A 27,230-nucleotide genomic window follows, 5' to 3' on the forward strand; every position below is an offset into this window, starting at 1 on the left:
CTTGTAGCAGTAGGCAAGTCCAGTGCCCTAATGGTCAACCAAAGGATAAATTTAGTCTTATCTAGTCCCTTCCTACCTCATTCCTGGCACATAGGCTGCCAAGTGGTTGGAACCTCCCCCCCCATCAACCTGTAAGAACAAAAACACCAGCGTTCTTGTCAGATGGTTTATTGTAACTCTGAAAATTAAACAGAATACATCTGAAAAGTAATTAGTCTCAGTTTTCCATGGGACCTATTTGAAATGCAAAAAAAAAAAACTCAGGACATTATTGACTGCTACACTTGTTCATTATTATCGCTTGGAAAAAGAATATCCAAGCATACTCTGTTGGTGCTGGGAACAGGTAAAACGCCCTTGTCCTAAGTACTGCCATTTTGACTTCAGATTACATTATACCTGTAGGGTGAAAAAAGTTCAGGTTTCCAATAGTTGATGTACCTCCTTCTTACCATAGAAAGTCATAATGCATTTTTAGTTCTCTAGAAACATTAGGGCTGTTCCCATCAACAAAAAGAACAAGTGAATCTGATTGGTTGGACTGAAAAGCTTGTATTATATATGGATTGACAACTGAAGGAACACTTTAGGAAAGCCCCCAATCTTTGGAATTCATACTGGTGAAAAATTCTAACTAGAGTTTGGCAACAAATGCTTGGGATATTTGGGCTTAAATATTTGCTTCAGTTGGCATTTGGGTGACAGATTAGCTCCTGAATCTGTTCTCTGGCCCTGACTGATTAGCCCCATCCTGCCCCTGCACATGCCCTGCCCCTTTTATTTGTGATTCCTTGTATTAAATTCTGCTTTCCAAATCTTCTTGTGTCTGTTTGGGTTGATTTGGAGCCTCAGACCACAATATTGGATCATGTCAGTGTTAATTGCTTTCCTCTATGCCCTCAAGTAAAATATTCTTTACAGAATAAATTGCCATGCCAGCAATGATTCTTTGTTGTTCATGAGGGTCCTACTTGGGTGGTATAAGCTTTAACTTTAGGGACCCAGGGATTTAGGTTAGTTCTTGAATTTTCTTGTAAAACTACCCCCACTCCAACTTTCACACAAAACCATGGGTGGAAACAATTCCTAGGATTCACGTGGGAATATCAATACTTGGACATCACCCAAGGCTTACAGCAGATAGGATTCCTGGGAAAGAATATGAACTCTCCACTCAGATGATGCAACTGGACAAGATTCTGAAAAACAAAAGGATACTACCTGAGGGCTTCCCATCTGCCTAGTGGTACCACAGGAATGGCTGACTCACAGATGTGGCCACATGCCCAGTAGCCTCTCTATACACATTCTTGGAATGGGACTGTCAGGAGCCATTTCAGGCTTCCCCTTTCTCACATCTGACAGGGCCTTGAAGTAAAAATCTTGAGATAGAAAACTTAAAGTTAGCCAAAACATTACTTGCTGACCGTGGAGACTCAAGCTCTGGAAAGCACCACAAAGTGTCTTCAAGGCTTGTTGCTTATCACTAACAGCAGGTGTTCTAGCTACTGACCTTGCAACTGCCCTGCTTAGCTGCCAAACTGCCCCACTTAGTTGGCTAGCTACTGAGCCCCTCCTTCCCTTTCCCCCTTCTCCCTTCCTCAGTTCCCCCTTGCCCTAGCTCCTTTCTGAGGAGTATTTAAGACATGAAACTTGCTTAAATAAAGGGGATGCCTTGACAAGGAATACTGCTTGGCTTCCGTTTTTCTCTCCCCCCATGTCTTTCAGATAGTGCCTCTTCAAGACCCTGGAGTAACTTAGGACCTGCTGGGCGGGTCAAGTGGCGCCCGAACAGGGACCAGTGGCGCCTGAACCAAGGACTTGAAGCATGGCCTCCTATCGGGCACCCCGGGACCAGGAGAAAAAAGGAGATTCTGCAGCTGTAGGACTCGGACAGATCTGCAGGACAAGGTAGGTGCAGGATTATTGTCGCCCCACAGACATGGCCATTTTCTTTTTCTTTTTCTTTCTTTCTTTCTTTTTTTTTTTTTAGATAGGGTTTCTCTGTGGTTTTGGAGCCTGTCCTGGAACTAGCTCTTATAGACCAGGCTGGTCTCGAACTCACAGAGATCCGCCTGCCTCTGCCTCCCTAGTGCTGGGATTAAAGGCGTGCGCCACCACAGCCCGGCACACATGGGCATTTTCAAAGGAATAGAAATTTAGACAAGAATTTAAGCAATCATTCGGGGAGAGAGCAGTAAGAGTTAAAAATAAACATTTAATAGACTTCTTATATTTTATTGATGAGAAATGCCCTGGTTGGTGTTGACAGGGGCAGGAATTCACCCCCAGGCATGGGGCAAGCATTTGGTAAACAGGTGATCCTGAATGAGCTCATTTTTATGTCTCTCTGTTTGTGTATTGTGTTTCTGTTTCTGTGTAATTGTGAATCAATAATTTGAAAATTGTACCTGCGCAGGGTCTGTATTGAAACAGGACCAAGAGAGGGGACAGACGTGTCCCAGACCTCTGGCCCTGAGCCCTGAAAGACATTTCATGGGCATTTGTGGGAGGGAGGAGTGACCAGGTCGCTCGCCCTAGTCCCCGGGGGAGCTGTGATCCTCCAGCTGTATTTTTGGATCTGATGCCGCGCGGCTTCTGATTTTGAGTCTATGTCTGTCTTTTTGTTCTTGTGTATTTTCAGTTCTGTACCAGAGTGGTGGCGAGAGCAACAGCTTCTGGATTTGTTCTTATGTATCAGTTTGTCTTTGATAAAATGGGACAACAATTAACTACCCCTTTAACCCTGACTTCAGATCATTGGAAGGAGGTTAAAGATCAAGCTCATAATTAATCTGTTAAAATTCAGAAGAAATGCTGGCAGATGTTCTGTTCCTCAGAATGGCCCTCTTTTGAGGTAGGCTGGTTGCAGGACGGGACATTTAACTTGGATACTATCTTACAGGTCAAGGAAAAAATCTTTCAAACCTGCCCACATGGCCACCCAGACCAGGTTCCCTACATCGTTACCTGAGAAAGCTAGATTTTTATACTGTGGTGCCTGAAAATGTAAAACTACTGGGGATGCTTATTGAAAACCTAGTTCTTCTTGGGACTGGATAACTGTTCGTAAAAATTATACTTCCAAAGCAAAGCTCCATGTGAAGCACAAAAACCTGTGACATCTCCCACACTTGTCTCCCAGGGGCAAGCAACAGGACTGTCTCCATGGGTGTCAGGAAGGACTTGGGGCATGCGATGGTATTTCCCAAACAGGATACAGCAGCAAGATTTAGGTGCCACCTTCACCATTAAGCTAAAGGTAGAAAACCAAGTACTACCTGACCAGAGAGCCTGCTGTTGCTGGCTGGACTAAGCTACTCTCCCTGCTTCTTTGCCAGCACCTCCCACCACCAACCAAGAACTATTCAACCTTGTGCAGGGAGCCTTTTTCTTGCTAAATAGTACTGACCCCAGCTTGACACAATCTTGCTGGCTATGCCTGTCAGCAGGATCTCCCTATTATGAGAAAATAGCCTTATCTGGCAGTTTCAACACTCATACATCCTGTAGATGGGGGCAACAGAAAAAGTTAACCTTAACAAAAGTATGTTGGGGACTCCAACCCCTCAATATCAGTACATGTGTAACCTAACTCTCCTAAATCACAAGAGGACAGGAAACTGGTACCTGGTACTCTTTATTGATCTATGATGAGCCTACAACATTGGTTTAACCCTTGTATCTCTGATGATACTGCTAATTTCTGTGTATTGATCCAATTAGTCCCCCAAAGGATATTCGGCCAAATAAGAGGGGGAAATGTAGAACTTTAAGAAAAATCTGAAGCCATTTCTGACGACTCTCTGTACTTCCCCACCTCCCCTGGGAACCAAGGACATAACAACTATACATGCATGTACTGAGATGTTGAAAACTTTCCATCTCCCTGAATAGGGGCATGATAACCCTTAGGTGTTGACTCAGTTACTGATGTTTTGACTTAGTCCCTGGGAAGGGGCAAAGTGACCCTCAGAAGTTTCCCTTTACTTCATCTGATCTGGCAACCACTCTCCAGCTAATTATTGGTAATAGCCTTTTTGAATAAGCCAATCATAATAGTTAAAGAACAACTCCCTGCCATACTGAGCAGAAGCTTCCAGGCAGGTTTGCAAAAAGGACACTAGCCTCCAAAAACTACAGCTTCAGGACAGTAAAAGGAAGGTAAATATGCTTCTTTTCCATTTTAAAATTTTTCTTCTTGGCAAAAAATCTTTAGTTTGTAGGCATATAAATTTTTATCCAGGTAGGTTAGTTTCAATACTATGGTCCTATGGGAAAGTTTTAAAATCAAAGATTGTAATACATTCAGAGGATTTTAAAAATTGTTTAGGCTATCCTGAGTTCTTGTCTTTTCCTTATAAAGTTGAGGATTGGTCTTTCATATTGCTATAATTTTTAATGGACGTTTACTCTGAATCTGTAGATTGCTTTCAGTGAGATTGTCATTTTTGCTTTGTTTCTTCTATTTTCCCAAGAAAATAGGAGATCTTTTTATTTTATAATGTCTTAAATTTTTCCTTCTTAAAAGAGTTAAAGTTCTTATCATACAAGTTTTTCCATTAGTACGGTCTGCTCCTGTATGGGAGTCGAGTTGTCTCAGCTTAAACTCCTTTCTTGCTGCCAGGTGTTGCGTTTGTGTCTGTCTCTTTCTAAACTTATCAAGGACCAGAGTTATACTCTAACAAGGGATAATGGTTGAAAATAAAAAAACAGTTCCCCCTTCATAAGCAGAGATGACAGGACCCAAACTTCTGTCCTGCTTGCTTAGAGTTACTCCAAGATATTTTGTGGTATTCATGGCTACTTAAAAAAGAGAATGTCTCTTTTATCCTAGGTGTAAAAGAGATACATTTGGGTTGTTTTCAGAATTTGGCTATGATAAAGTTATTCTGCTATAAGCATAGCTGAGCACAGGTCCTTATGGTATGGTTAAACAACTTTTGTATTTAGGCCCAAAAGGGGTATTGCTGAGTTTTAAGGTAGATATTTGCCTAATTTTAAAAAATAACTATACTATGATCCCAAACTGGCTGTGCCAGTTTGCACTTCCAGCAATGAAGTTTTTTCTTACCCACATTTTTTAAGCAAAAATTGTTAATAGTAATTTTTAATCTTGGTCATTTTTTACAAGGATAAGATAAAACCTCAGAGTTTTGATTTGCATTTCTCTGATGGCTAAAGGATGTTATGTTTGAACATTTTTTAAATGTCTCTCAGTCATTTTTAAGTTCATCTGTTAAGAGTTTTCAGTTAATGTCTGTAACAAATATTTTTATTAGATTAATTTTTTGATACTAATTTCCTGAGTTCTTCATATGTTTTTGGAATGGGTTTATGATAAGTAAAGATCTTTTCCCATTCTATAGACAAATATTATGTTTGGTATACAAAAGTTTCTCAGTTTAGGAGATCTAATTGTGTCTCCCAATGTTTGTGCCACTGAGGCTATGTTTGAGATGTGGCAAAGTGTACTTCTAATTTTTTCTCTGTGAGGTTCAATGTAATTTTTATATGCTGAGGCCTTTGACTTATTTAAACTTGATTTTTGTACATGGAGATGGATATGGATCTATTTTTATTCTTCTACATGTTGAAGTCTAATGAGGCCAACATCATTAGTTAAAATGCTTCCTTTTTCCATTTTCCTATCTGCAAGGAAGACTTGGAACTTAAGAGGAGAATAGCTTACAAACTTCTAATTAGATATACAATGGTTAAAACCCTAGTTGTTATATTTCTATGGGAGATATTGAGCTGCTAGGTAAAATTCTTACAAAAAACAACGAGCCAGTTTCAATAGAGAGCTTAAAGAAGCTGCCTAACAGGTACTCAAGCAGGTAAAGTATAAATTAACAGGTAAAGTATACAATAATTAAAAAGTATAGTATATTAATTATGATTCAGCTATGACAAATATTGTATTAAATATAAAACTTATTCTACAACGGTTTTATGAAAAAGCAAAATGCTGTTTATGGCTAAACCTTCCCAGTTTCGCCAATTAAGATTTTAAACTCTTAATTTAAAACAGTAACCTGTCTGGTACAAAAGGGCAGGATAAAATCTGGGAGATGGTTTAACAGAATATTGACTCTTATACTAAACAATAGATTCATTAATAATTTTAAGATTGATGCCTGGACAATTATATTTACTCAGTTCAAAGGCCAGAATAATAATCTTTTCCCAGATGATCATTACTACAATTCACACAACTGTATTTTGCTAATGTTATAGCTAAAATTCCCTTAAAGGATTTTATGATAAATTTTACAAATGGCTCTTCCAAAGGAAGAACTACATAGATGGTTAATAATAATAATTAAAAAAAATATTTATGGAGCGTACCAAGGCTCCTTTAAAGCAACTTATAAAAGTTACAAACAGATCCTGATACAAACGGATCTGACATGATGACACCAAGCTTTACTAAGGCAAGGTAAAAAAAACCCTTGCAATGCATTAACGAAAAGACCCGACCTATATATATTTGGGGTCGAGGATATGTTTATGCTTTTTTTTTCACAGAAAGAAAATAAAAGCTAAACATGATGTCATAGCTGCAAACACCCCATAAAGAAGTTCCAGAAATGAGTTGGGGGAGGAGTCCTTGATCCATCTTCCCTGCCCCCACAGAGAGAAATGCATGGTGGCGGGGCCTGCTACACAGTTCTGAGGGTGTTGTTCTGCCTCCAAAGAGTCCAAGGAAACCCCAATGGGATGGTTGCCAAGATGTGCTTCCGGTGGCTGGGTTCAGCTTGCCTCGCCCAGGAGTCCCACCTGCCATGAGGCACTTTGGAGCTAAGATGCAGACTAAACATCTGACTGTTTTAATCTTTGGGACACAAAACTCATTTTGATTAAAATATTAACCCCTCTTCACTTAAAAAGGGGGAAAATTGGGGTTTTATCTGTTGCTCAGAGACTGGAACTGGTGGTATTTGATAACAACAATGTCTGTCATTGTGCTCTTACTGGAATTGACCTAACGCTGTTTGTAACTGCTTATAGATGTTGGGAAAAGTTTGACACACCCTGTAAAGTGTTTGGGTTTAATGCATATGTTAAAAATTTTTAGATTTTGATTCCTTCTCTAACCTTACTAACCCACCTCCTCAACCCTGGAACGCTTGGAACAGGATCTTTGGTAGAAAAAAAATAGGTTAAAACATGTCTCATGACTCTCTGGCCCTCCCTCCTAAAAGAGCTCCTTGCAGTTTTTTCATTGATGATTCACGCAGAGGCCCAATGACGGGAATATTGTGGAGCCCTCCCCTGAACAGCACATCATACAGAGGCTGTTTAGGCCAGTTCAACATGGCATGGTGTCAGATGACCAGGATCGCCCTCCACATAGCCTAAGCCAGGAACCCTGTGGTCAAAGGTCAAAGACCTGCTTACCTTGGTCTTGCTGAGGAGTGAAAAAAAAAAAAAGGAGCATATGTCAGGAGCCATTTCAGGCTTCTCCTTTCTCACATCTCACAGGGCCTTGAAGTAAAAATCTTGAGATAGAAAACTTAAAGTTAGCCAAAACATTACGTACTGACCATTGAGACTCAAGCTCTGGAAAGCACCACAGAGTGTCTTCAAGGCTTGCTGCTTATCACTAACAGCAGGTGTTCTAGCCACTGACCTTGCAACTGCCCTGCTTAGCTGCCAAACTGCCCCACTTAGTTGGCTAGCTACTGAGCCCCTCCTTCCCTTTCCCCCTTCTCCCTTCCTCAGTTCCCCCTTGCCCTAGCTCCTTTCTGAGGAGTATTTAAGACATGAAACTTGCTTTAATAAAGGGGATGCCTTGACAAGGAATACTGCTTGGCTTCCGTTTTTCTCTCCCCCCATGTCTTTCAGATAGTGCCTCTTCAAGACCCTGGAGTAACTTGGGACCTGCTGGGTGGGTCATGGGACCTTTCATTTTTTCCCTCCAAGAGCCCTTAGAAAGATTTGTGAGAACATTTTTCTTTTTAAAGCCAAAGGTGATTAGCTTATTTTCCCCCACTGAAAGTTGTAAGCCCCACAAGGACGAGTATTTTTTGAACCTCTCTTTTGTGTTAGACCATGCAGTGTTCTTCTTCCTGCTCCCCTTCCTTCCCCCTAGCCCAACTCCCATCCACTCCTCACAATGGGTAAGGTTGTGATGCCCAAGTTTCTGGTCCCCAAATGAGTTCATGGAGCAGAATTTCCAACGCAAATTACATGAGGGTTTTTAATGGTATTCACTCTCNCCAACACTCAGGAGGCAGAGGCAGGTGGATCTCTGTGAGTTCAAGACCAGCCTGGTCTACAGAGCGAATTCCAGGACAGCCAGGGCTACACAGAGAAGCCCCGTGTGGAGATTTGAAAAAAAATAACAAGGTGGTTTGAAAGTTCATAAAAAGTGCTATAAAACAATAAAAAAGGTGTGACAGCCAAGACAAAGTCTAGCACTTGGGAGGCAAAGGCAGGGAGATCCTGAGGCCAGCCTAGGCTAGAGACCCCTGTCTTAAAAAAGAGAGGAAAAAGAAGAGGAAGGGAAAGAGGGAGAAAACATACAAGGCTGAGGGGGTATCTCAGTGGCGGACCATTTGTCCAGCATGAACAAGGCCACATGTTCAATGCTATCACAAACAAAACTAAACAACTCAAATATACCTATACTCTAACACATTCATATCTTGCCTCCAACCCTACACACCACACAAAAGGGATTTTACCATTTTATTAGAATTGAAAAAACAACAAAACAAAACCAGAATGAACTAGGGAAGGAAATGATTTAAAACAAAACCCAGAGCAAAGATGAGGGAGGACAAAGGGAACGGCGGACCTGTGAGCCCAAGTCGGCAGAAGAAAGATGTTTCTAAGGAGCAAGCGTCTACTTGATGACAATTTTCTGCCGCAAGGTCCGGGGCCCAGAGCCAGGGAGTGGCTCAGGGGCCGGGGGACCGGGGCCGAGGGCCGAGGCAGTGGGTGGCAGTCCATGGGCAGTGATGTACTTCTTGTAGGCCTCACAAATGATCTTGAAGGCTCGAGCAGTTGCATCGGGTGTGTCTGTAACAGGATCGTGGTACAAAGCTGGACGGTGGGTCACTGGGCAGACCTACCGAAGAGGGACCTTTGGGGATCGCCCTTGGGGAAACCCCTCTTCAAATGTTGCATCATCACTAAATGTGATGAAGGTGTGTGAGCAGTGAGCAGGAGCACCGGCAGCTCCATTCCCAGCGTGCGCAGTCAATGCAGAAGCTGCAGGAGCAGGATCAAGTCCTTACACGTCCACATTCTCCTCCTTGGGACCGGGCTCCCCAACAAGTGGCACCGTCATTGAATGGTAGGTGATGATTGGCCCAGGGCACTTCCGCTTCTTGTGAACCTGCTTCTTTTTGTCGGCCTCAAGACTTTCATAGGTCTCTAGCGAATGTAAATTCAGCTCTTTTGTGATCTTGGCCTCCCTGAGCAGCTCTTCCTGGGTGAGTGGTCGATCACAGTGGGGACCTTGTCCCTGCCTCTCTTGAACCCGAAGGAAAGTCTGTCGCGTGTGTTTAGCTGTAGACTGATGCACAGACTTCTGACTGTCAGAGCCATCTTCCTGTAGCTCCAGGGGCAGCAGTGCCTTCTCTCTGGCCTTCTGAGAGCTACCTGCTGAGGTGCTGACCTTTCAAGGCCTCAAGCTTTTTAGAGGCTCTTTATAGGCTTTGGTGACAACTATGTGCTTCCTCCTTGGCTCTTCTGCTTCTCCGTTACTAGATGGTTCATCTCCTTCATCAAATGTCTACTTAGAGTACATCTTATCTGAGTTTCCTAAGGGTTTAGGACTCAGCAAACTGAGACATCCTGTGACTTTGGGAATTTGCATTGGCATTGCCTCTTTGGGAAGCTTAGGTAAGAGGTTTTGTTTTGTTTTGTTTTTCGAGACAGGGTTTCTCTGTGGTTTTGGAGCCTGTCCTGGAACTAGCTCTTGTAGACCAGGCTGGACTCGAACTCACAGAGATCCTCCTGTCTCTGCCTGGGATTAAAGGCGTGGGCTACCACCGCCGGCTAGGTAAGAGGTTTCGTTATACGGAAATTGACTAGCTAAAGGTGTGAATTGTATGACAATAAAAAAGTCCCTTTCTAAGTTAGACCCAGTCAGATTGCCAGTGGCTGGCTTCCCTGTAACCGGAAAGGGTAAAAATCATCCTGGAGTGTTGGGCCAAAATTATCTCAGGGCCTGCACCTCGAGGCCTCTGGGACAGAGAAAAGCCTGGCTCCAGTTCAGGCCCCAGACTTTAAGGCCTGTAGGACAGAGTTTGAGTGAGGATGGGATAGCAAACACTAGGTAGACACCCTTCCAGCCAGCGGGAGGTTTGACTGGAGGTACCCTAATGTCACAGGATGTTGTTTAACCTTTATAAGCGGATGCTCACAGTAATAAACAGTTCCTGCTTTGACTCAACTCCCCATTGTGACTGATTGCCCTGTGTCGTGGGGCTGCAGAATGGTCCCATAGTGCACTCACCTTTCCCTGGAGAATAGGGAGGCTCAGGAAGCCTAGCACTGGAGTGCCCCCATTTCTTCTTTCCTTAGACCTGCGTGAAGCCACCTACCCTTCTCACCAATTAGCCAAATGCATCAGATTATGAAGCTGATCTCCCACCAGTGGGATAGGATGCAGTCAGCATTATCACTGAGGATAAGTGGGCTGGCTAGTCAGGTTTGGGCTCTGTGCATCTTTTCTACAGAAAGAATTGTCTCCCTGAGACACTTGCTTTGCTGCTATGTCTTCTGTGTGACACAGATTATTTGTTCCTAACAGGAAGAATCTCTGAAGGCTTGTTCTTTCAATTTATTAATATTAATTTTCCTTAGTAAAAACATACTCTTAGAGTGTGTGAAGTGTGAGTACAGGTGTATGTGCACCAGGGAGAACAGGTAAAGGTCAGAGGATAACTCTGAGTAGTCAGTTCTCTCCTTCTATGGTGGCTTCTGGGGATCCAACTCTGGTGATCAGGCCGGCAAAGCAACTGCCCACACCCACTAAGCCATCTTGTTAAATCTGTCACCCATTATTTCATGAGTCCTAATACTCACAAGGACTTTAATGAAAGCTCAAGCACCCCCAGACTCATGAGTCAGTCTAGGTGGACTGACTTTCTTTTCTTTTTCTTTGTATTCCCTTAGGGTACGAAGCTACCAGGTCAAGGAAGAACGAGTAGATGGACTATGCCAACTCAGTTTCTCCACCTTCCCACTTAAACTGATGCCCTATCCCTATCACAATAGCACATGCTAGGCTTCCAGGGGGTCTTTCTTGTTTAAAAGTCTTCCCTAAGTCAAGCAGTTTAGACACAGTTTTCTGTATGAGACAACCAAGCTATCCATCTGCATGCCAGTACAGATTTTCTTCTATAGTAAAAGTCAGCCCTGTAGGATGTCTTCTATCACTTCTACTTTCCTTTCCTTACTGCTCAATTCTTTCCACGGACTCCAACTTCTGTGATCCCAGGAAGGCGTCTTCAGTACAGGTGTAATTAGCAGCCTTTTCCCCCTTGGATTTAGCCTGCTATAATAGCAGTCACACCTGTATTTCATCCACTCCCTCATTTCCACAATTTCCTGCTAAGAGCACATTAGTAACAGGCGGCAGTATTATGCTTTTCTCTCTGTGATTCTCCTATTACACGGACGAGTTCACTATGGACAGGCAGTGGAGCCTGTTGTCTTTCAGCACCCACACGAAAGCGCACACAACCACCATAAACTACTTACAATCTGGTCCCAATCTGCTGTATGTTCTCTAGTACACTGACATTTGTACTAGTTATCCAGTCTCTTGTAGTGGACTCCAGTAAGGTGTGCCACCCCTCTCCATGCAGAGAAAGACTATCCCAATTAGTGTTAACTGGCAGCTTTACAAACTCAACAGTTATCAGACATGAGAACTTCAATTGAGGAATTGCCTAAATCAAATTGGCCTGTTGGGAAATATCTTAATTGGTGCAGAAGGGGCCCAGCCTACTTTGAGTGGCACATAGACAAGTGATTTGCATATAAGCTAGTAAAACATTAGCCTATAATCAAGCCAGAGAGTGAGCAAGCAAGCAAGAAGCATTCCTCTTTGGTTTCTGCCTAGAGTTCTTACCCTAACTTCCAAGTGTAAGATAAAATAAATCTTATCTTTTCTTTCTTTTTTTTTTACATTGTTTTTAAATTCTGTTTTTCAATTGAATGATAACAATGAATACAAGCAAAAAAATCGTGTCATATCTCTTCCATGATTTTTTTAAATATAATTTTTTATTGAAAAAAAATTTCCGCCTCCTCCCCGTCTCCCTTTTCCCCCCTCCTCCCTCTCCTCTCCCCCTCCCCCCACTCCTCTCCCCCTCCCTCTCCAGTCTGAGGGGCAGTCAGGGTTCCCTGCCCTGTGGAAAGTCCAAAGTCCTCCCCGCTCCATCCTGGTCTAGGAAGGTGGACATCCAAACTGGCTAGGCTCCCACAAAGCCAGAACATGAAGTAGGATCAAAACCCAGTGGCATTGTCCTTGGCTTCTCAGCAGCCCTCCTTTTTGGTCACTGTTTTAACACAGCAACAGAAATAAAGTTGCCACCCCAGACTTCTTCCCAAAGATACTCTACTTTCAGATGGCTCAGTCTTGTTTGCATGTCTTATCATTCGTATCAGACAGCATGGAATTACCACTAAAGCAAAGGAGACACACTATCTCCTGTATCAGCATTGCCCCCCAATTCCAATCTCACAAGGACTGGCTTGAGGAGTACATCTTAAATACCATACAGAACCCATGTAGCTAAGAGATCCTTGGTTCTGTTTGTCCCTATATGGGCACCTTTTCATGCTGTATGACTTTCTGTGGAGATGTAATTCCACAGATAGGGTGCGAGAGCCAAATTAAGGAAACAATTCCATCAAGCCTGGCTTGGCAAACCAACGGATTGCTCAAAGTTACTTAAAGGAGTAGGGATGACTCAGAGGTAGCTGTAACACCAAAAACCCTATCCCTGCATGAAAATAAGCTGCATTCTTGGGGTTCCCCTCCCACTTTATTGGCAGTTCCACACATACAGCAGCAATTGTTTACTACTCATATCCTGGGGGATGGCCCCTGAACATTTTGAGTCCTGAAGGTTTGACAAGTTTCCTGTTTCATTAGCTTCCTCTCCCGATGTCATTCAGGGCATCCTTGTGTCCTCTAGGAGATAATATTTCAATTCAGCAAATACCTATACAACAGTTCCCAAAAGATGCTCAACAGATAAGCTAGTATTAAAATAATGGACTGTCTTATGTTCAAATCAGGACTATACTATTATTAGCCAGAGAACTAGGGCAAGTGAACTGATGTGTGCCCTATTAACTTCTTCATTGGTAAACTGGGAGTAATGACAGAATACATTGATATTTATCCAGAGTACTCAACAGTTAATTATAAGGCATTCCCGCTTGTCTATGAGAAGCACTACATAGTGTTTGACCATTTATTATGAATGCATTATAGTACTTTGTTACGAAAAATGTGGTCCTTATATAAAAAGGAACACTTCACACAAAAAAGCACCCAGTCGTGTGTGCACCTAGTTACAGAACTTCAAAATAAAGAGAAAAAAATAACAAAATTATAAGAATGATAATTCATAATCACAGTGGAAGTCTGCTATGGCTCTATAACAAAATTATTTTAAAGGAAAACAATTTGTACATACCATTAAAATAGAATATTAATGTACATATATATACCCTACCTATATCAACATATAAGAGATTATATATTACTTTCAAAGAACTATGGTATCATTTGACAAATCTGTTTACCATTAGATACTGCATTAAGCTGGAACTTAACATCACCTCAAAAACAAACAGCAAATCATGTTGGCTTCCACCAGTAAAGGAGTTACTTTTAAACAAAACATGAATTTAAAAAAAATGTAAAACTAACATACTCAGTCAGAGGTTTTGGAGGAAATTCCTGTTCCACTGCTTATGTCATCATGATGAAAGCCAAACAGTTTTCCTCACTCCAGACCTTACAGCCACTTGCCAAGGGAAAACGTGAGAGGAACAGAAGATAAATGTGAAGTCAGGCTTTCTCTTCAGCCTCCAAAGTTCATGGTGCGTGTCTTTAAACGTCAAGAAATCCAGGAATATTATTCTAATACACTTTTAGATTAAAACAAAAACCTATTTGTTGTGGGCTGACATGAATGCATGTCAGACAACTTGTGGGAGTCTGAAGCACGACCCTAATTAGTCTTAATAAATAAAAACCCGGAGTCAGATACTAGGGTGAAAGCTGAAAGCTCAGGGGAGCAGAGCGGCAGCCTCTAGACTTCTTACCTCTAAGAAACCTCAGACCGAATCGGTGTGGAGAGGATCCTGTCTCTACAAATCCTCTGACTGAGTCAGGGAGATCCTGTCTCTACCTCCCTAGTGCTGGGATCAAAGTCTTCAGTCTCTTGTGTGCTGGAATCAAAGGCAAGATCCTGCCAAGTATTGGGATTAAAGGTATGAGCCACCACCACCACCAACTGGCTCTGTTTCTCTTTTAGACTGGTTCAATCTCAGGTAGCCCAGAGTGGCCTTGAACTCCTGACTTCCTGCTTTCTCCTCCCAAGTGCTGGGATTAAAGGTGTGTGCTTTTAGGCGCCTTTATTTATTTATTTATTTTTGTTTGTTTGTTTTTTGTTTTTGGAGCTGTGGTTTCTTACAGTCCTAGCTGTTCTGGAACAAGCTCTCACAGACCAGGCTGGCCTCAAATTCAGAGATCTGCCTGCCTCTGCTTTAAGAGTGCTGGGATTAAGGGCATGTGCCACCAGAGCCTACTTTTACTGTCTGGGTGCTGGGGAATGAACTCAGGTGATCAGGTTTGGTGGAGAGCACCTTCACCCATGGAGTCATCCTGATGGCCCTAAGCAGGACAAAATGGACACTAGGTAGAAAGAAGCAAAAAGATCAATATCAGAAAGTCCTATACTTTGACAAAAGCACTCCGTCAGACAGTTCCAGCTTGCATCAAATTCACAATTCACCTTGCCAGCCTCCCAACTGCTAGGATTACTAATGTGTGCTACCACACTCAGCCCTTGAAAATATAAACTATACATACACTGCACTGAAATTTGAAGGGCTGTTTTTGGGATGGGGTTATACATAATAAGCACACATGTTTATAAAACAAAGATTTAAAATTAATAAGCTGGTAACTGTGTAAGACGCTCATCCCTTATTCTCAAAGAAACCAGAAGAAATTTCCTAGCAGAGTGTTTTAAAGTCAAAAACCCCAGACTAGCTTCATGTTTCCAGAAATGATAGTGCCTCCCAAGCACAAGCACACCTGGCCACCTGGTGGAGACTGATAAAGATGTCCTGACTCAGGGACAGTGTGACCTTGCTCTAAAGATAAAACAAGCTGACAAAACAGGACAGGAAAGAGCAGACCTTGGACCTGTGCTAACCTCCCCCTGACTATCCTGAAGGGCTTGTGGTTTTTGCCTTTAAAAAGCTAACCCCACAGAGGGTCCCTAGCTCCTCCCTGCCTCGAATGTGGAGATGAGTTCCGAGCTAGCCCATATTACGCTTTTGTAGTCCAGACTTCTCTGGCTTTTGGTGCTCTCTCTGGGGGTTGTAATCTGGGCACAACTGAACCTACAGAACTGCCTACTCATCCATGTCATTTCCAGTGTATTATTACACAGTTGCTCAGCCAGAGCTGATGCTGAAGCATCCTTATATTAGGTCACTTTTCTAAGGTGGCCCTCTAATGTGTGTGCTTAAAGAATCATTGCCAAATTCTTCCTACGTCACAGGAATCCTCGAAGGCTTGCCAATGCCTATGATACTCAAGGGGGCTTCTCGGAAAGCATTCTCATAGGTTTTTCATAAAGGAAAACAGCTGAAGGTTTCCCATCATCACAGCAGAGCACCTCATTATCTGTGGCCAGTAAGGTGAACACTTTGCTGTACAGTTTTCCGAATTTCTTTTGTTTTTTAAATGTGTGATTTCCCAGAAGAAAGACTGAAAAGACTGACATCACTAAAGACCATTACCACATGACCAATATTCTACCCACCAGGTTCTTTCCAACACAGCATCTTTGGGGCACAGTACAAGAAGTGAGCTAAAAAGCATTATCACACAGATGTCTCTGCCAAGAGATTCAACAATTTACTGAGTGTCACTTTCTACGGATTAAAAGGATCAAGATCTATTGAAGACTTCATTAATTTCATGGTGAGGTTCTTAGATGATTCTCAGAGAGATGTCTTCAGATATCACACAGTTTTCTCCCATGTTTTACCAAGGCTGGTTTGTATCTGACGAGTGCAATAGGGAACGTGTGAAGCTATAGCTTTTGGAGGTGAGGTCATAAAAGATACTTCATTTGTTAGCTGGTTTCTCTTGGAACACTTGGGGAGAGGTTCTTCTTTTGCCATATTATAAAGAAACATAATCATGAGCAGATGCCGATACGGTGAGTCGGTGAAGGTCTCCTGTCAATAACCAGCAGTAAATTCCCAGGCATGTGATGAGCCATCATACAAGTTGCTCCTTCGATAACAACTTTAGATGAATCTTTCAACAAAAGATTCATTTGTTGAATATAAGCTCATGAGAAGTCCTGCGGAAGAACTACATGACTAAGGTTCCCTTATATTCCTGACCTATAAAATGTGAGGTATTTGTTTAAAGCCACAAAATGTGAGGTGAGCATATATTACACAGCAATAGATAATTTGTACTCCTGATATAAATTCTCTCAAGTTATATTAGGACCAACAAAGTTTTCTCTCAGTAATTTCTCACCACAATTCATATCCACCTGTTGTGCACTCTTTTGTGCACAGAGAGGTAGGAGTTACTGGTGAAAGATTTTCCACAATGGTTGCACCCATAGGGCTTTTGGCCAGTATGAGTCATTAAGTGCTTCTTCACAGCCGAGAGGTTATTAAAAGCTTTTCCACAGTGACTGCACTCATATGGCTTCTCTCCAGTGTGGATTCTCTTGTGTACAGTGAGAGAAAAGTTACTGCTGAAGCACTTTCCACACTCATTACACTCATAGGGCTTCTCTCCAGTGTGAGTTCTCAAGTGCTGGGTCAGATACGAGCTTTTCCTGAAAGTTTTCCCACAATCATGGCACTCGAAGGGTTTTTCTCCAGTATGGATGCTATTATGCCCAGTGAGAGAGGACCTTGTACTGAAGGCCTTTCCACATTGAGTACATTCATGGTGATTCTCGCCCCCTGTGTGGATTCTCTTGTGGCTTTTGAGGTTACAACTGGTACGGAAGACATGAAAACACTGGTTACATTCATAGGGCTTTTCCCCAGTGTGAATTCTTATGTGAAGTCTGAGGGATGAGGGATCACTAAATGCTTTCCCACAGTAATTGCATTCAAATGGTTTTTCCCCATTATGGATTCTTCTGTGTACGATAAGATAAGATTTACTGCGAAAGGACTTTCCACACTGACTACAGTCATAGGGTTTTTCTCCAGTATGAATTCTCTTGTGCTGAGTAAGGTTAGATTTTGTGCTGAAGACTTTAAAACATTGATTGCATTCATTTATTTTCATTCCATGATGATCTTTTTCCTGTTAATTAGGACATAAATTGTATCTATAATTAATAATATTAATAATGTATCATCCCTCTCTTAGAAAATCTACAACATTATAAAATGGTTTGGCTTTTCTCAGTACTTATATATGACTTCTGCTTAGTTTGAGCTTGTTCAAAGTTACAGCCATTTGGCTATAAATCCTTATATCCAAAAACATTTTCTGACAAATTTAGGACCATTATGTTTCAAACACCCAACACCCGATTCACACTTAATGAAATGGGAACTTGTAGGAACCGTCAGTGAAGAAATGTTGAAGTTGGCTTAATCTTTTCCTCTAGCAAAATATCATATCCCACAGTATCGTTCGAGACTCAAGTTTAAATGATAATGTTCATATTGACTCCCTTGGTTTTCTCTTTTCTAACATGGGAAAACTAGGAATCATCACCTCCGGTTTTCCTGTTCTCTGGCCATTCGCATGCAGTTTTCCAAAAGTGTGTTTCTTAGGAGCCAGCCATTTGACTTTCAGCACAGGCTCCAAATCTGAAACAAGTTAAAAAGAAAATAAGTTAATGGAAGAAAAAAGAAAGATGGTGACATGCATACATGATTTATGGAAGAATCTGAGAGGTCAGAATATTTGGTAAAGACGGGAAAGAAGGGGGATTTAGTTCTGGAAATTTTAGGAGTTAAAGAAAATATATTCTAGACATATATTGAGACTGATAAAAAATGGACAAAACAAATTATCAAAAATGGAAACTGTGACTTAAATTTAAAATTATTTTTTTATTTTTAATTGTGTTTAAGTTTGTATATATTGATGTCTGTGGTAAACAGAGGGGTTGGGGTCCCCTGGTGCTAGAATTATAGGCAGGTGTGAATCTTCCTGAATGGTTGCTGGTAACTGAACTCTGGTCCTCTCAAAGTTAACCTTGGCCCATCTCTCCAGCCAGTGACTTAAAATTTAAAATACAAAGAACTGCATCTTTGTTTTTCCTTCCCAGGCCAAAGTATGAGATGACAAATGCTGAGCTGAGAGAAGAGTAAAGACAGGGTAGCTCATGCCGATGTTCATGTCTACCTTCGTCGGGGTAAAGGCTACATTTCACTCCTGCTTCCCACGTCACAGTCACTTCCCAGAGAGCCCAGGCCACTTGTGCTCACCTGGACAGATGTCTGGAACACTTCCTCTGACCTCTCTTATAACCTCTTCTTGCTCCAACTGGGATATCAGATTTGGTTTATCAAGGCACCGCCCTATTTGTGGAGAAAATACATGTAATGTTAGGGAAATTATTCAAGGGTTATGCAAATATATAAACCTGAAGCCAAACTTCTGAAGATAAAAAATGTGACTTTGGCAGCAGTGGAATTTTGTCTAAATTCCCAAGAACACAGTAACTTTCATAAAAAAAAACTAAGTATCTCTACATCAATTTTCAAAGTAATGGGACTTTAATAATCCCAGATGTGCATGCCTAAGTTCAAATATCCACTTAAAAGGCCCTTAAAGTTTGAATGATGGAGAATATAAAGTCAGGACAAGAGAGAAAAAAGAAAATCATCTTTCAAGGAAGACATTAGACAGAAAGTTCCAAAAAGAAAATGGGCCACATCTGTTTTCACCACTGTGCTTCAAAATCCCTATTCACATGTCAGGAGGTAAAAGTGCTTAAAAGGTCTTATAAAATTGAGAAAGAATTTGGTGAAAAGGTGAACTCTAAACCCCCACTCCAACAAAAATAGTAAGTAAACTTAATAGAAATGAATTACCTTTCCAGAACTATAAACTTCAAAACAAATATCTATTAGTATAATGTTTAGTTATGGAAACAAACTTTAAATAACACACCCCCAAATAAGTCTGAGTAAGAGGACTTCAGGCCATTTTCAACGGACTCACATCCATCTTTGTTCTGATTGTGTACCCGAAGAGGGCAGAAAGCATTGCTTGTCCTATAGGGTGCAGAAGAGACCTTTGTCTATATTTTCTTTTGTCCCCCAGGGATGTCCCACAAGACTGGCTTAAAGGGTTTTTCTTTATTTGTTTAACTCCAAAGTCAGACACACATATGACAAACACATTTATAGATCTATGTGTAAGAAAAAACGTTAGACACAAACAAACACTAACAAAAAGGCAGGGAGGAAAGTAGACTAAAAGATGTTTGCTTAGAAGGGTATCACAAAGGTAATGTTTTCCAGAATCAAGATTGTTACAGACACAACCAAGGCACACTCAGAAAAGACCTTACTAGGTGCACATTTCTGGGTCATCTCTGACTCTGCATGAAGCAGCAGGGCAAGGCAGTATTAGAAACCATCTCGCTTAGTTTTAGTTACAGTTTCAGTTTTTTATGCCCTCATGTAAACACAAAGTTCATTTGAATAAATTAAGAAGTTTAGGTTTTTGGTTTTACGACTTTAAGAAATATGTGACAAAATGCCTGTGATTACACCTGATAGATATGGACACTGAAAATAAGTTTTGAAACATCAGTAATGCTATATACAATGGCATGATAACCCCACAGATGGAGATAAATCAGACTCCAGAATTGCAGCACAGATTGAGTAACCTAATGCAAATCCAAAATGCTCTAAACTCCAAACCTAGTTTTTAAACCTTCATTATTGATAACTGCATACGTGAATACAACAAGACATGATCACATTTATATCCTCCTCAATAGGTCCCCCTCTCAACTTCACCTCTCTCAATTTCCATGATCTGCCACTAGCTCCCCAGTAAGGGGTAGGACCTAGATATCATCTATCCCAACTATGAAGGAATTTGGCTGGCTTGATCTCATGCATGTTTTGTTCAAGTAACCACAGCTGCTGTGAGTTCCCAAGTGTGCCAGCCACGTCATCCAGGAAGCCATATTTCACAGCATTCTCCTCTATCCTCCACATTTTAGGTGCTTCCCACTGCCTCTTCTGTGACAGAAAGCCTTAGGGGGATAGTGGTAATATACATCTCCCATTTAGAAAAGGGAAATGGGTACTGAGTCTCTCTCTCTCTCTCTCTCTCTCTCTCTCTCTCTCTCTCTCTCTCTCTCTTTTCTTATTGTCTATCTCTTTTTTTAAATTAATTTTTATTGAGCTCTACATTTTTTTTCTGCTCCCCTCCCTGCCTCTTCCCTTCCCCCTCCAGCCTTCCCCCAAGGTCCACATGCTCCCACCAGGATGATCCCAGCTAGGACCCCGGTACAATGGTATGATGACTAAGGATCTCAGAAGTTGTGGAGTGGAGCTAGGACAAGCTCTGTGTGCTGCAGACGGTAGAACTCAAGATATAATCCAAGCCCTTTGGAGAAGCCCAGGGTGCTGTGAGTGGATCAGAGGAATCAAGCACCTAACTTTATACTGCTGAACTTTGGTTTTGTTCTGCTTTGATTATAACTGTGCCATAATTCTGCCCACATGGAGTTAAGAAAGTGTGTTATTCTCTTTTAACTTTACAGAGTTCACAGTTTTGAGAGATATTAAATTTTTCAAGTGACTTTGGAGTTTTAGAGACACTATGGATATTTTAGATATATTTTGAATATTTTTGAGAAACTCTGAACTTTGAAAGAGACTTTCTATATATTTTAAAGATATTTAAAGCAACTGGGCTTAGGAAGGGAACTTATAAAGACTGTGGGACTTTTAAAAGTTGGAAGGTTTTATATATGATAATATTAAAATGAGATCTTGAAGATTAACAAGAAAGTAAAAAGTTACAGTTGTGATGTGCTTGTATGTTAAGCTGACAAGGGGTCAACTGTACTGGCAAGCTTTATGTCAACAGGACACAGTTAGAGAAACTTTGGGAGAGGTAATTTCAACTGGGAAAATGCCCCTATCAGATAAGTCTCTGGTGTATATTCTCGACTGATGATTGATAGGGCCCAATTCCCTGAGGGTGGTGCCACTACTGGGGTGGTGTTCAGGCTGCTATAAGGCTGAGTAAGCCATGAGGAGCTTAGTAAACAGCACTACTTCATGGCTTCTTTACTTGTTCCTGCCTTCGGTTTCTGCCCTGAGTTCTTCTCCAGGTTTCCATCAGTGATGGTCTTACGAACTATAAGGTGGAAAACCTTGTTCCTCCCCAAATTGCTTTTGGTCACAGTTTTATCAGAACAATAAAAACCCTAACTAAGACTGAGAAAATGAAAAGATGCATAATAGAGAAATTGGTAAGAAACTGTAATTTGAAAGGTCATTAGAATCCAAAATACCTACCAAGTTCTCATGCTCTAACAAAAATACTAGCCACCCAAATGGACAAAGGACTTCAATGGACATTTTTCACAGTTTAATAGTTAACAAGAACAAGCAAAGATGCTCAACATCACTACTTATTAGGAAAATGCAAATCAAAGCAACAGGTACCACTTCACTGCCATCGGCATGACTATAAACAAAAGAAAATGTTGTAGACATATTAGTGTGACTGTATAATTGGGCAGATGCCACAAAAGACTTTGAGAGTTCATAATAAAACAAAAGAACCCCAGAAATATCACAAGAAATAACAGCAAATGTTTAAGCTAATGTACAAATATTCATAACAATATTATTCAAAATAGCCAAAAAATAAAAAGTATACAAATGTTTATCAACTAATTAATACTAGAACCATAATACTAGTCATTACTATGAATGAAATCCTGGTATATGTTACACCATAGCTAAACCTTTAAAATACAGTATTTGAAAGCAGATTAATGATAACCAGGAGCAGTAGCTAAGGTTTGAGAGTTACGTTAGCAAATTCTACATATGTTCTTTCATACACAGTTTCTATCCTCACGGTTTTTGCTTTGTATCATTTTTTTAAGATTTATTTATTATGTATACAATGGTCTGTATCCATGCAGACAGAAGTTGGCACCAGATCTTATTACCAGTGGTTGTAAACCACATATGGTTGCTAGGAATTGAACTCAGGACCTCTGGAAGAGCAGTCAATGCTCTTAACCACTGAGCCATCTCTCCAGCCCCTTGTTTTGTATCTTTAAACCAGGACATATGTGGAAGCTAGGAACTGAATATTTGCCTCTGGGGGTGAATGTCTTCAGGGAAGGGGAGGAGGGGAAATAGTAAAATAGAAGTAAAATGGAAATAGAAAACAGAATATGAGGAGAGAAAAGATCAAGCTGAGTAGGGAATGGGGAAATGAGGTGTTAGCAGGAGTCCTAACTAAATGAAGGGTACATGAAAAGCCATATGGAGCGGGGAGGTGGTGGTGCACGTCTTTAGTCCCAGCACTTGGAAGGCTGAGGCAGGTGAATATCTGAGTTCAAGGGAAGTCTAATCTAGAGTGAGTTTCAGGACAGCCATGGCTAAATAGAGAAACCCCGTCTCAAAACAAAATAAAACATACACAACACAACAAAAACCCCCAAACCAAAAAAACAACCCCTTCCCCAAAAGCTATAAGGAAACCTACTATCTTTTAACCCAAGGGGGAAGGGACAAAACTGCAATTAGAGGGAATAGTTGGACACAGGTGACATGAAAGAACATGGGAGATACACTCGGGAAGTGGAGACATATGATTGGGAAGAGGAAATGGTGGGTGCGGGTGCATTAGGCAAACTAGGATCTATGAAGAAGCTCTGTGGTGGTTTCAATGAGTGACTCTATAGGCTCATATGCTTGAATGCTTGGTTCTCAGTTGGGGGTTGGGAAGGATTGAGAGGTGCGGCCTTGCTGAAGCAGTTCTGTCACTAGGGGTGGGCTAGGCCCCATCTCTCACTCTCTGCCTCCATCTTGCAGATGATATAAGCTCGCAGCGACTACCAGGGCCATGCTTGCCTGCTTACCTGCCACTGTGCTATGCTCCATGATAGTCATGGAATAACCCTCTGAAACTGCAAGCAAACTCCCAATTAAATGTTTTCTTTTATAAGTGGCCTTTGTCACAATGTCTCTTCATAATGATAGAACAGTTTGCAAGCTGATACATATATACATACTAGAGTTTGAACAGAAGTATGCTGCATAGGTGGAAATCTTAGTGCCAGGCATCAAACACCTCCATAGAAGTTATTGGTCAGAGGCCTCAGAGGCTATGGCCACTGTTTACTTGCCCACTACAACTAGACAATAAGACCCCCCTGCTGAAGACACCACTCACTTTGAATGCACACACAAAAAAAATCACCCTTAAAATGATCAGGAACTTCTTTTACTGATGAATAGGTTGTACAGTGCCAGAAGGTGCTATGCAGGTTGCTGTTGGAGAAGAGACATCAGTGGTCTTACCCAGTGCTAGACCCTGCATGCTGTAATACTTGGATGGCAAAGAAGTGCCCATTTGTGCAACAGTGATTGGTATGATGGTTATACAGTTAACTGCTTTCTGAGTGGATATTAGGACACTTCACAGAAGAGATTTCATGCCTGGTACTGTAAACCTGGTCAAAAGCCCATGACTGGAGAAATCACAGATCCTAGGAAGGAACATACTTGTGTTTTACTAAATGGTTATGGTGTCAAATTGCACTCTAAATATTTATGTTTATATCCATAGATCTGTTCTTCTCTTGACTTTGTTCAGAGAAGCTTCTTTCTGCCTTGGGCAGTAGTTAACACAGAGAAACAGAACTGATTAAAGTGACAAGGGTCATCTGTACCCACTCCCCACCATCTGAGGTTCATGATGGAGATACTGGCCTGACCATATTTATTACCACAGCTATATGGAGTTTCAGGGTCCCTGCCACCACCAAGAAGCATGCTATGGGCTATTCATCAACACCATTTAAGTGTTTGGTGGTGGGGTCTCTTAAAAGAGCTGCAAGTTTTTTTTTTTAAGCTAAAGCTGAGTCAGGAAACCTCTCTTAAATGAGATGTGCTTGTCTCTAGCAAATAGAGCCCATATGAGAAAATGCTGCTACCAAAATGCTTAACTCTGCTTTGTGTTTAGAATGTAGTTGTCTACATTGGCACCATTTTGTTGACAGAGGTTTCTGTCCTGCTCAGTCCCCTAGTCTTTCAGTCCCAAAGAAACACACAGAGGTCTTCATTAATTATAAACCGCTTGGCCTACTAGCTCAGGCTTCTTAAGTCTTACATCCTATATTAGCCCATAATTCTTGTCTGTGTTAGCCACGTGGCTTGGTACCTTTTATCAGCAAGGCATCTCATCTTGCTTCTATTGTGTCTGGGTGAGGACTGCAGACTGACTGTTTCCTCTTCCCAGAATTCTTCTGTTCTCACCACCCCACCTCTACTTCCTGCCTGGTCACTTTGCCTATACTTCCTGCCTGGCTAATGACCAATCAGCGTTTTATTAAAATAATACAAGTGACAGGATACAAGACCATTGTCCCACAGCAGTCATCTACACCCACTCCCCACCATCCAAGGCTCACTGAACTTAAGTCGATGAGGGGCCAGAAATAATGTAGGAACTATGAGATTGAGGGGTGATGATGACATGCTGATTTCTGGATATGACATGGCCATTGCATGTATCAGCTCATAACAGATGTAGTTACCTAGGCAAGATCAAGCCAGTCAAAATGACAGCATAGCTGGAGGAAGGTCCCCAAGGCCTTACCCAGGTCTACTGGATAAGCCGTTGGCAATTAGCTTGCTCATGCTGGAGTGGATGGCCACATACCCAGGCATCACTAATTACTCAGGGGGTTATTAATGACAAAACAAACAGACAGACAAAAACAGAAAGAGGACGTAAAGTTGAAAGGGAGTGGGAGAATTTAGAGAAGGTGGAAGGAGGCAGTGATGGATGTTATCAATATACATTGAACACACATATGAAACTTTCAAAGAACACACACACACACTCATAACCCACAGAGTTGTCTTAGTCTCTTGTCTTATGCTGTAACAAAACATTGTGACTAAGTACTTTATAAGGGAAAGAGGCCTATTTTGGCTCAAGATCTTGGTACTCAGAAAGTCCAAACAGCATGGCACTTGCATTTGGAGAAGGCCCCTGGCTTTGTCCCAGTATGCTAGGGAAGGGCTAGAGAGACTTAGAAGTGTATACTGTTCTTACAGAGGATTCAGCTTCAAACTGCAGCACTTATACCTAGCAGTTCACAACTGCCTATAAATCTAGCTCCAGAAGGATGTGACACCTCTGGCCCGCATGGTCACTGACACTCATATACACAAGGCACACATGTACACATAATTAAAAACAATAAAATAAGTGCTCTTTTGCTATTTAAAAAAGGTTAATATGGTGGAGAAGTAGAAGGAGAATCAGCTCTATGAAGAAGACCTAAGCAAGTGGGTTGCCTCCCTCTACAATAACCCATTAATTTTCATAAAAGAAAATTAACTTGGCCCACAAGACCTGGCTGACTCCCGGGAAACAGCATGCATCCATTCTGAGGTCCGTCTCTTGATCTTGATACCTTCCAGTGTGCCCCACTATTATAGTTCCCGCTACTTCAACATTGCCTTTCACAGAGGACTAAATTTCTAGCACGTAAACCTTGGGAGGCTAACCCAAAACCCAGCAGAAGTAATGAAATGTTCTGAAATTACACTGCGGTACAACATGATAAATAAACTAAAAGCCACTCAACTGTGTACTTCAAAATGATTCAAACACTGTTTTATACCAATAAACAACCTGGGCTGAAAGCTCGCCCGAGTTATTAAATCAATGCCGCACAAGGCTGACGGGGGGCTTACCAAGTGAGGCCAGGTTCTTCCAGTTTTCCAGCATTACCTTCCGGTACAGAGTTCTTTGTAAAGGGTCCAGCAAAGCCCACTCCTCCTCTGTGAACTGCACAGTCACATCTTCGAATGACACCAACTCCTAAATCATTCACACATTACAGCTTAGCCAAGCACCCCATCAAAGACAAGGAGAAGAGAGCCCAAGGGGGCAGCCCCACAGATGAACCCAGAGCACAGATGTGTAGGCAAGCCGAATTCCATCTGTCTTGGTTTCTGAGCTTAGTGCCCTGGCTCTTCTCCTGTCTACTGCCCATCTCCCAAAGTTCCTTTCTCTTTCCATACAGACTCAAGCTCCTAAAATCTCATTTCCTAAGGGCTGAGCACAGGCCTGGTATAATCCACAAAGAGGAGAAACAAATGTTACATAAATGAATAATTACCGCATGCTGTGATAAATTGCCTGAAAGAAAGACAGTCTGAAGGCGTAAGTCACGAACAAGGCAACACCAGTTTGGAGTTATGATTAATAGGGTGTTATTTATTTAAAGGGGAAAAAACTTACAGATCACAATCCCAGACAACAGCCATCTGCGCAACCAGGAAGGGAGTCTCGTCTCCAGCCGAGCAGGAAGAGAAGAGAGCGAGCAGAGGAAATAGCCGCTTTTTTAAAGGGAGTGAGACCACGCCCCAATGGGCTGGTATCACAGCAGCTATTGGTTGGAGGGGCGGAAAGACCTCCCGCAACACCTCCCCCTTTTATTTAAGTAAGAGAGTTCTAAACCTACTATGAAATTATATACAATAAGTACAAATATCCTATTCTAACTAGCTTAGGTCTTGTATAATAAATAACTTGGCCAAGTCGTGAGAAAAAGGTAACTACATTTATATAGTCTTCAACCCCATCAAAGATCTGAGAAGGGAAATAATGTTAACTGGGTAATTAGGAAGTTCAGTAAAACAACTTCCAAAACATGCAACAAATCACAGAGACAACTAGCTACCTGGGCAATCACCCAAAGTCATGTTTG

The 27,230-nt window shown here is 41.6% G+C and overlaps 2 protein-coding genes and 1 pseudogene across 7 annotated transcripts in view; 1 reads left to right on the forward strand and 2 right to left on the reverse strand.

The window, feature by feature from the left end:
- The first annotated feature begins 1,515 nt into the window (after positions 1-1,515).
- Positions 1,516-27,230, forward strand: part of Mbd3l1 (methyl-CpG binding domain protein 3 like 1) — a 59,467-nt gene continuing 33,752 nt past the window's right edge. For all 4 annotated transcript variants that reach the window (XM_050132508.1, XM_050132504.1, XM_050132507.1 and 1 more), the window contains exons 1-2: positions 1,516-1,911; positions 2,645-4,164. The gene's annotated coding sequence lies outside the window, so the exon portion shown is untranslated. The remainder of the gene's footprint in view (positions 1,912-2,644; positions 4,165-27,230) is intronic.
- LOC126494944 (vacuolar protein sorting-associated protein 72 homolog) lies at positions 8,684-10,463 on the reverse strand (annotated as a pseudogene).
- The window catches only part of Znf558 (zinc finger protein 558), a 25,790-nt gene continuing 10,864 nt past the window's right edge, over positions 12,305-27,230 (reverse strand). For all 3 annotated transcript variants that reach the window (XM_050132502.1, XM_050132500.1, XM_050132501.1), the window contains 4 exons: positions 26,212-26,338; positions 18,709-18,801; positions 17,990-18,084; positions 12,305-17,569 (listed from right to left, as the gene is read on the reverse strand). In XM_050132502.1, the coding sequence (XP_049988459.1) occupies positions 16,784-17,569; positions 17,990-18,084; positions 18,709-18,801; positions 26,212-26,245 (1,008 nt within the window). In that variant the 5' untranslated portion in view covers positions 26,246-26,338 and the 3' untranslated portion in view covers positions 12,305-16,783. The remainder of the gene's footprint in view (positions 17,570-17,989; positions 18,085-18,708; positions 18,802-26,211; positions 26,339-27,230) is intronic.

The sequence above is a fragment of the Alexandromys fortis genome, unplaced genomic scaffold, assembly GCF_014885135.2.
Source record: "Alexandromys fortis isolate MF-2015 unplaced genomic scaffold, M_Fortis_MF-2015_v1.1 scaffold_392, whole genome shotgun sequence".
Lineage (NCBI taxonomy): Eukaryota > Metazoa > Chordata > Mammalia > Rodentia > Cricetidae > Alexandromys > Alexandromys fortis.